We start from the raw sequence: 10,508 nt of genomic DNA on the forward strand, positions 1-10,508 counted from the left end.
TATATATATATATATATATATATATATATATAAAAATAAGAATTTGCAGAATACAATAAGCAGCTGAATGCCAGGGGGAGCCGAGCCAGCTGTAAATTTGATATTTTGCTCACTGCCTTGCTCGCCAATTTATGATGGAAGGAGGGAGGGGATTTTGCAGGGCACTCAATCTTCTATGCCACTGTTTGGAAGTTGGATGGGAGGAAAATTACAGAGATGAGTAGTTTATCAAGGAGGAAGAAGGCTGAGGATGCTGAGCAAGGAGAACGTAGGGGGTGACCAAGCGGTTCTGTTAACAGGACTCAGTTAACGCAGGATTGCAAACCAATAACGCCAGGGGCGAACGAATTACACACCAATCTGAGCAACAGCTTTTAAGGTGGACATGAAAGGAGGTGGGGGAAATCATGTGGATTTAGCTGCCAATTGAAGTGATTGGTTTATCTGTCCATTCACTGACAGCACTGTCCTGAGAGGTGTTGACTAACAAGAGGAGATCAGCTGTGCTAAAGGCTGGGCCTAATGCTGGGGCTGATCCTATGGGGTGCTGAGTCCCTTTAACTCATGCTGAGCCTCAGTCCCTGCAAAGCCCACACTTACAAGCATGCATACAGTGATAGCCATCTCCCAGATGGGGCGCTTCTCACATGCTGAAATAATGCCCACAGTTTGCTCGTCGTCTGGTGTTTGTCATAGACTCTTTCATCTGGGACAGAAGTTCCATACGCTGGTTGGACATAAATCAGTTAAGTCTGATACTATATCCATCCAGGTTAATCTAAAACCAGTTTGGGCCACTTTGAAAGTATTTTATGTACACTGAACTTCCATTCTGTTAAAGGTTTAAATTGGTTTCTGAACACTTAAACTGGTTTATATGCAACTTCTGTCCCTCGCCTTTCAGGCCATTCCACAATGACTCCATCCCCTATGCTTTGTGAAAATGATGTAATGGCTTCTTTCTTCAGGACTTCAAAGTCCATGAAGCTATGGTCTATCCAGCTTTGCTACCCATTTCCATTCTCCAGGGCCTGGCCAGGCCCTCTTCCTCACTCAGCAGCCTCAGGGTTGCTCTAACTCGCATCAAACCCATCCCCCAGGGACTTCTAACTTGCCTGCTCCTCTCCCTGCCTGACCTAGACTGCTGCTCACAGGGAAAGAGGAAATTATGCACATTTACGCCATCATCATGTCATCACTAGAGGATTCCCCCAGTTCATGGGACTCCCCAGCTACCTCATCGAGGCAGTCTGCATGGAGAAATCACGCCCCCCCGCAGTAAGCAGACAGTGCCCCCCATCCACCCTCCCACCGCACCCCACCCCCGTTTCATTTACCACTAAGCCTACGTGACTGGGTGGTGGAAATTTTAGAGGGAGGGGGGAACTCATTCTTTCTTTGTCTTCAGAGTGCCCACCAAATGGCCAGGTCACCTCACCTGGTCCTTTAAAAGCACTGGTCAGCATCCAGTGGACCTGCTTCTGGTTGGGACTTAGTGATGAGGTCACAAAAAGTTATGAAAAGGGGTCACCCCATCATGGAGGCGGGAGACATCCTTGGAAACACACACACAAAGCTGAGGCCTCCAGAGCAAGCTCAATCAAGTTACTGGGTAACTTTCAGATAGGTTACTCACAAGTTCATCCAGAGACTAAGATTCAGTGAACTAGAAGCATATCAAAAGGGCCAACAAGCCTGTTCTGTTTTGCTCAAGATGTTGTTTTTCTAATACTCTTCTATCTTGTACTCTTCCTGCAATCCCTCTCTCTCTGATTAATAAAAGCTATCTTATACAGCAGACCTAGCTGAGAATATTTGAGAGGAGGGACAGGCCTTCTCACTCCTAGGGGAGCTTGGCTGTTTATTATCTGAAAGCAGCCTGGGTGGCTCCAGGCTGTAAGGAGCACCCAAAAATACTACCAGTGAGCAAAGCACCCCAAGGTCAGCAGGGTCTGTGTACCCCGGGTGGCACAGAGCCCTAAAAGAGACCTAGGTCCGGGTGGTGGCAGCGATTGTCCTAGGCTTGCAAGCGTGCTCCAGGAAGGGAGTCAGATGGATGCCCCAGGGGAAGACACCCGAAGTGGGGTTTTCATCGGGCACAGTGAGGCGGGTAGCTCAGCGCAGGAGTGCCCCCCACGGGCCCACCACAGCCTGGCCCTTATTGGGTTGCCAAAGCAAAGCAAAACAGGACTTAGCTGGAACTAACACCATGGAATTGATTCCAGTGAACCCAACAGAACGGCAACATATTGTCTCAGAAATCTACCCAGCACATGAACACATGCACATATACACGCATACCTATTGGAAATGGAAACAATACCTGCTCTAGGTCTTCTGCAGTCTTTTTGTTTTCTCCTGTGGTATCTTGATATGGTAAAATGAAGAGCTCAGCAGATGTGGGCAAGCCAGGGAGTACCGCAACCAAAATGTGCTTGCTTGGAATCTCAGTAGCCTGGCATGGAGAGAGTCAGTGATAGGTAAAAAACTATCAAACCGAACACTGACGGCTTATTTGTTGAGCATCTCAGTCCACATAAGTAGTATGTAGGGTATGCGTCTGTCTCTTGGTTAGAAAGAGTATGGATATTACCGAACAACACTGCAGCTTGAAGTCAGGGATAGTATCATTACATTGTACCCTGTTATCTGTGCACCGTGACCTCCTCATTATGGTCCCCTCCTGCTTAGATTATTATCCCACATACTAAAGGAAGTTATTGAATAACTTTGCGTGCAAACAGAGCTGCTCTACTCCTCAATTCTTACTGCTGTAGCAGCCCAGGGTCACTTCAGAGCAGCATGTTCTAGATGTGCTGAAAGAGTTGGAGGTTTAGGGGGGGTGACACGAAGACAAAACAAATCCCAATTTACTTCAAGTTAGCTTAGCTGGCTTTGACTTCCTATGTCTACTAACATGAGTAGATTTGGGATGTAAAAGCTCATTATTATCATCTCTTTGGCACCATTATCTCCTCTCAACAATAATCCAAAGCTTTTTGAAAAGAACACCTACTGTCTCCTTCAGATCTCATTTCCATGGGAGTAAATCAGAAGGAACTCCATCCACCGCTATGGAGTTACAAAGTGCAAAACCAATGTGGGTGAGATCAGAACCAGACCCGTTACTTTAAATCAGCAAATTGAATGACCCACCCACAGCAATTCACTCTCCTCTCTGTCTGTACCTACACATTGCAGAACAAGATCAAGCAGAGTGAAATGAAGCAGCAGGGATCTCTGAACCTCAATGGTGCATATATTTAGTCAATATTGCCACTTTGATAAAAAAAAACACAGAGTGCTTTGGACACGGTCTACTAACCTGCCTTTGCACATGCTCAGGGTTAAAAATTTTAGATTATTAACCCAGTAGTTAGTTACAGGGGCTGTGACTAAGAATACCTGCTCCTTGAAGGAATAGACAGTGACAAAAAACCTTTCTGACTGCTGTTCCCCACCTGAGCTGAGGTATTTCAGATTATTAATGACCTCCACTGCCAAGGCTAAGCCAGGCGGTGGCCTGCAGTGACCCTGCAGCCTTGCTGGTGCTGCTGTGTGTTGCTGGACACTGTGCTGGACAAGGCAATAGGTTAGGGATAGGAAAGTGAACATGTATTTTTACCCAGGCAAGAAAGTTGTGTTCTACGTGGTATGTTTAGCACTGTAAATATAGGCAAGGCTAAAAACACAAGCACATCCCATTTTGTTTATATGCACTTTAGAATCCGATGGAGGCAGGTCTTTCATCCACTACATTTGGATTACTTGTGCATGACTTTGTAGTTGTCCTAAGAGGCTCAGATGAAAACTATGGCCACATCCAGACAAGTGCAGACATTTGGTACCCCGAGGACAACTAGCAGCGGGACACCTTGTGACACTGCTAGTTGCCCCCAGGCAATTCCTGTGCCATGAACCCTCTGGCATGCAGCTAGTTACCCAGGTGGGGTAGGGGAGGCTGGGCCAACATTGAGCTGACCCCAGCAGCTTTACCTGGTGTCCTAGGGGGTGGGAGTGGGGTCCTAGGGCTGCAGCACCAGTGATCCTGTTGGTCAGAGTTTGGCCAGCAGCTGGAGTGTTGCTCCAGCTAGCCAGGCTCTGATTTTTAGTGGCATGTCCTGCCCCCACATGTGCCATGACATTTTTTTGGATTTGTTTTTTTTTGCACGTTTTTGACCCGTGGATATTCAGGGGTCAACCCCCTGCACCCCGTGCTGTTCCCTTGCAGTGCAGAGATCAACTGAATGTGCAGTATGTGGTGCTGCAGACATGTCTGCAGCACCAAATACCATATGGCCACGCTCATCTAGAGGTGACCTATGAGTATTGGAGTGACAGTGACCACCTGCAGCAGTCAGGAAAGAATTTTTCTCTTTTAAAATTTTGGCTGATGATGCATTTTGGGTGCATTCTAATCTTTTGCAACAGCAGGTAGTAGACGTTGCTGGAAGCAGGATACAATCCCCCAGAGACCCATGGGGTGGTGGCATGTTCATGACAAATTCAGTGTTGGGGTGATCTCTAGTTGAGAATATTATAATCTGATACACAGCAGAGACCGGCAGAATTTAGTAAAGAAATCTCCTATGGGATGCCATAATAAGGATAGTACGTTTAGGTTGGTATAACAATTTTACAGCAAGCATATCATTATCTATTGAGTTTTTCATTGTAGTCATGTTGGTCTGAGGACGTGGGCAGGCAAGATTTTTTGGGCAGATGTGATATCTTTTACTAAACCAACTGAGCAGGTTGAAAAAAAGTTCTTTGCAAGCTTTTGGGCACAATCATCCTCCTTCAGGGATAGGGAGTCTCTGTTGTTCATTATCTACTGAATAATTTAGGTTTTTACTTGATTTTATACACCCTGTTTATTATCTAGGAAACTATATTGACTGTAATTTTTATAGGATTTCCCCATACAGAATATTTAAGGTAAATCATCCAGCTATATGAAGCAATGTGACTAGCTGTTACAGCCTCCTTTCTTTCCAAATCAACCCTAATAAAAAAACCCCAAACATTTAAATAAATTAAAACCCCCAAAGGTTGTGTTTTTGAATCACTTTTGTTCTGAATGATAGCCTAGGTACCCTAGGTTTATCATCTATTTTTAGTGCCTTGATCTTGTTTTATTGGATTGATTATATTGTGAAAAGCCATCCAGAAGTTAAATGGATCATCAAATAAGTACATCAAATCCAATGTTCAGAAGATTAAAAAACAAACCCCAAAGAAAGATTTTCTCTTTTTTTTTTACCTTTCTTCTTCTGTGGTTTAAGGAGGTTTTCAGTGTTGTTCACTGAAAATGTCTTTAAAGATAAACAACTGCTGGGGATCGAGTTATAGAAATACTCCTCCCACAATGCACAGACACTATTTGCATGTGCATTTAGTAAGGTTGTATTTGTGGCACCAGCTGGGCAAATAACTAGCAAGACAATTAGCAGAAAAGCTGTGTGCATGAATTGCACACTTACCACCCCAGAGCTGTAGGTATAAATTACATGTATGCATGTTTACACACGCAGGTTTACAATTCTGTTGCACAGACATTCTTCTGTTGAGTCCATATCTATCATGGCACCTGTTGTCTACAGTAACTGGTAAAACCTCTCTCACTCTTTTCATTACAATCACTAGTCTTCAGCCTCATAATACTATTTTTAAGCCAAAATCAGTGATAGTGCATTGTGTATATAGAGGAAAATGCACCTCCGGAACTTTCCCATGTGCACATGGCTCTGTTTATGAAGAAGAATACACTTCTAGTGCTGGCCCATGCAGTGGCAATATGTAGGGGGTGCACAGGGATGCACGTGCACCCCCTGAGAGTGCTGGTGCACCCCCTGACTGGCCACACTCCCCATTTAGGTGATGGACTGGGGGGCAAGCGGTGCCCCCCTGCAAGCACTTGCCGGGGAGTGGGAGTGCCAGATGTAGCACCACAGCTGCTTCCTGGAGCGCCATGGCTGCCTCCTGGTTGGTGAATTTTGCCACAGGGGGACCGTGGTCAGTGAGATTGGCCGTGGGGGAAACCCCACCTCAGTTGCTGGAGGGGCACATGCCCCCCCAACTAAAGTGGCACCTGTCGCCCATGGGCCCATGTACCTGATGCTACACATTGGGCACATGGATGGTGCATCAGTATATGAGAAAACCCACCTTCACTACTTCATACATCTTGTCCAACCATTAGAAACATGGGATCATAGAAAATGAGGGTTGGAAGGGACCTCAGGAGGTCACATCTAGTCCAATCCCCTGCTCAAAGCAGGAGCATCTTCAACTATATCATCCCAACCAAGGCTTATCTAGCTGGGTCTTAAAATATCCAAAGATGGAGAGTCCACCACTGCTCTGCATAGCCTGCTCCACTGCTTTACTACCCTCCTTGTGAGAGAGGGTAGTAACCTTATATCTATCCTAAACTTCCCTTTCTGTAATGCTGATGCTCTTTTGGGATGCCACTGCATCCTACTGAAATATAAGGACAGCAGCAAAGTGAAGAAATACAGTGCAGAATTATATATGGAAGAATTTGGTCATTATATACTTTTCCCTCTACCATAGCCCCTGTAACTAAGAAGCACGAATGCTGCCCTTTACAGCTGAAGGTTGGGATTTTGACCTAACCCCAAATACGCTGCTGTCCACAAAATAAAACATACAGCATATGAGCATATCTACAGTTGCTCATATGTACCTCTATCATATTATTTCAGCAGACCTCAAAGTGTGTGTGACGCTGTCAAGCATCTACTGGCTTTATAAAGACTTTGAGGGCATCGTTCTGTTGTTCAGATTGAAGGTCAGAAGAAACTGAGATGGTAGATGAAGAAATGAACCGATTTAAAATGTATTTTATCACTTACCTCTACCAGAGCTCTCTTGACCACTCTACTGATATCCCGTCTCCACTCTGGAATATCTGGGTTGTAGTCATCCAGGTTTGGAGAGAAGGACAAACGGAGAGACTGGAATCGCTCTGGGGAGACAAGGCCACAGCTGCTGTAAATACATTCATTGACACACAACTGAAGCTGGATCTCACCGTGGTTATCCATCTACTAAACCATATTGCAATGCAGGCTACACAGGATAATTAGATAACATGGTAATCCCACCTCAGTGAGAAGCAGTTACAATGCAACAGGCCCTCAACCGACGTAAACAGATGTAGCTGCAGTGAAGCCCACAGTTATGCTGATTTTCACCAAGTATAGACAAGGAGCTACTTCCATTTACATCAACTGATACATTAGCCCTGTTTATGTCCAGTGCAGCACACTGTGTATAACTATTTATTTCAATTTCTAACATGCATCTACTCAAAAGTCATGGGCATTTCAGCACCACAAACGGTGTATGCCAGTAAACCATACTCACCTACCCCATCCCTTATCAATATCCAGCCACAATTCAATAATCATCAGTTTGACAGACATTTGCTACTTTCTTGTTGAAGGGCAATGAGACTCGCACAGAGATCCGGGCACCGTTTTTAAGATGCTATTACAAATATATTGATATATAAGGTGGCCTCTCAACTAACCCAAGAGCAAGTCCCTCAGCAGCTTCACTGCTATAACAAAATTCAATTGACTCTGCTTGTCTGAAGAATTCCCATCTGACTCTTACCAGCTCTGTGTAGGGGAATGTGAGGTCCAGGTTAACGACCCCAGAGCAAAATGGGATCCAAAAGTAATGCATCTGGCACTGCCCCCTGCCCTTCATGACCAGGCATTCAGTCCCTACTTTCTTCAGTGTAAAAGCAGTGAGGAAAACTACCACAATGCCACAAAGAACTGACATCTACCTGCTATCTACCTACTGGGCTACGATTTGGCAACCCACCATTGCTCAGCAAAACACATAAATGCGTGCTTCTCTGCCACACCCTTGTTCCAGATGTTGCCCACGGTACATTTAGACTATGTTATGCTCACGAGTGCTTTGATGTTCTCAATTTTAAAACTGCTCACGCATTTCGAGGATGGGAATGTGCAGCTGTCAGTTTTGGGGAGGGCAGATGCTCAGCTGGAATAAACTGATGTTGTGCCAGGAAAGTCAAAGGTGTTATGCCATTTTATAATCCTTCTGAACACATTGTCTCTGTGAATTTTATGTTAGTAAAAGAATTCAACAGCCATTGAGGCCAGGTAGACTCCTCGCTGGCCAGGGTGACCCAAAACCCTGCTGATGCTTTGCAATCCAGGGACTCCTATGGGACCCATATCTGGAGTCCTGAAACACTTCAACCTCAAATTCTCTGTCACTGGCAACCTTCATACTCCAGCTTCTTCTGCAGCTTCTCCAAATGAAGCTCTTTGTCCTTGGGCTCAGTCTCCCTTGCTCCAGCTCAAGGTTATGGGATAACAATTGTGATGAAGGTTGGCTGCTCTTCCGGCTGCTGCGGTCACCAACAGCGCTCTGCTCCCATGCTGACAAATTGGGCAGCTGTCCCAGTACCAGTACAGACGTTCAGTGTTTATCAGAGGAATAGGTGGTGGTGGCATTGTAAACTTACCATGCCTTAAATCTTGCCCTGTAAAAACCATGTCCAGCAGAGAAAAAGTTCATTTAAATGTTCACTCTCTGGCATGTCCATGAGAATGCCAAGTCAATACTCAACCCTGGATACTGGACTGAAGCCTGTGAAGCAAATGATAATATGGTGCTGTTCACAGGCTATTTTATAGGCCACTGCCATGAATTACAGCAGATAATACCTGGCAAAGAATAAAAAATCAGTTTGTCAAATGCCAAACGAGATGGAGTGCCCCACGATGGGGGCGAAACTCTCCCGCATCCTGCTGTGATTTCTTTCTTTTCTTTACCCATATGCAGGCAACACAGCTATCAATTAGGAGGTTCGTCTTTATGGAAAGATGCAAATGAAACACTCTGCAGCATCGCTTGAGAAAAAATGAAGCAGTATTATAATTACTTAAACACGCTGAGCAGCAGGGGGTTCGAACTGAAAGTTTAGCTGAAATGCTACAGTAAACTTCTGAGGATACCAAATGGATGGAGATTTTACAGCCGCTCTGACGAGCACAATTGTACTTGTGCATTTTCAACTCAGAGAGCAGCTTTCGTGTGAAATAACATTGAAAAGCCGTGGAACCGGAGAGTCTGTATCATCCTTTTTGTGTAGTGTACAGGTGTTCAGCCTCCCTATGTCCAGACACAACATTATCATGCAGCAAGGGAAGTTTAGGTTAGATATTAGGAAAAACCTTTCTCGTGAGAGGTTTGTAAAGCACTTGAACAGGCTGTGCAGAGAGGTTGTGGACTCTTCATCATTGGAGGTTTTTAAGTCCTGGCTTGTTAAAGCCTTGGCTGGGATGATCTAGTTGTGGACAGTTCTGCTCTGAGCAGGGGTTTGGACTAGATGTGACCTCCTGAGGTCCCTGCCAATCCTCATTTTCTGTGATGCTATGCAGAGAAGCACTTCCAATACTTGGAAAGGGCTGCCCAGAATTGTTTCCCCTTTAACCTGAGACGAACACTACGACTTGGGCCTACGTGTCATCACAAAGAGCTGTAAAGAAGGGACGGGGAAATCCACAGTTTTCTTGCACAAAGGAAAGCGTTTACTCCCATTGCATATTGCAAAAACCAGCCTGACAACGGTAGCTTCTAACAGACACATTGAGATTAGGAATCAGAAGAGTATTGATCTACTCTGCAGGCAGGTGATCAAGCTGATGGGACAGTTGTAAGGGTACACAGATTTGAAGCCTTTCAAGATTGCATATCTTGTACCTAGTTCCCTGAATAATCCAATCGCAAGTCCTGCACTGTCAGCAGCACAAATGCATTTTCTGATCGCAGGTTTACTAGCCAATCCAAACACTGATCTCATGCCAAGTGTGTACCTTTCAATACCTGGCATTCTCCCTTCGTTTACATTCTCCATTTGATACATTATGTTTTAAATTTGATTATTACAGGTACATGCCTAACTGATCTGGTTTGGTGCCAAGGCAACCAGGCACAGAGCGATCATTCTTTTGCTACTTTATTCCCCTCAGCAATTCCCATGCAGGGACTGGTATATTTTACATTTTGATACATCAGGGCCTTATTTCTACTGCTTGGATCAGCCATTCAGCTATTTTCTAGGAGATTTCTAAAATTAACTCTTTCTACCCTCCCAGCTAGGCCTAAACCACTCAGATCTGCACTGCGCCATCCTAACACAACTATGCTGCTGCTTGTAACTTAGCTGCTTGAGTATCTCTCTAGTCAATACTTCATAAGCAGGGATCCTGATTTTCTCTGATAAAAAAATATACATATATATATCTCTCCCCAGTTTTCAATTCTAAAAAAGTAACCCAAAATCAACATTTTTCTATGATTAAATTGAAACACCACTAATAGAGATAGCTAGCTAGCTAGAAAATATTATATATTCCCTTGGACTCCATTCCCCTAGAGACAGGCTCAAAACAGTTTTGGAATGGTCTGCCTTTCATATTTTTTCTAAAGATTTT

General features: G+C 44.6%; 1 protein-coding gene across 1 annotated transcript in view; it reads right to left on the reverse strand.

Moving 5' to 3' along the window:
• The window catches only part of LOC109287600 (VPS10 domain-containing receptor SorCS1), a 513,813-nt gene that overhangs the window by 24,672 nt on the left and 478,633 nt on the right, over nucleotides 1-10,508 (reverse strand). The window contains exons 22-23 of the mRNA XM_019502777.1: nucleotides 6,879-6,991; nucleotides 2,324-2,455 (exon numbers count right to left, since the gene is read on the reverse strand). Coding sequence (XP_019358322.1) covers nucleotides 2,324-2,455; nucleotides 6,879-6,991 — 245 coding nt within the window. The remainder of the gene's footprint in view (nucleotides 1-2,323; nucleotides 2,456-6,878; nucleotides 6,992-10,508) is intronic.

Source organism: Gavialis gangeticus, unplaced genomic scaffold (genome assembly GCF_001723915.1).
Source record: "Gavialis gangeticus isolate Ggan-Ray unplaced genomic scaffold, GavGan_comp1, whole genome shotgun sequence".
Classification (NCBI taxonomy): Eukaryota; Metazoa; Chordata; order Crocodylia; family Gavialidae; genus Gavialis; species Gavialis gangeticus.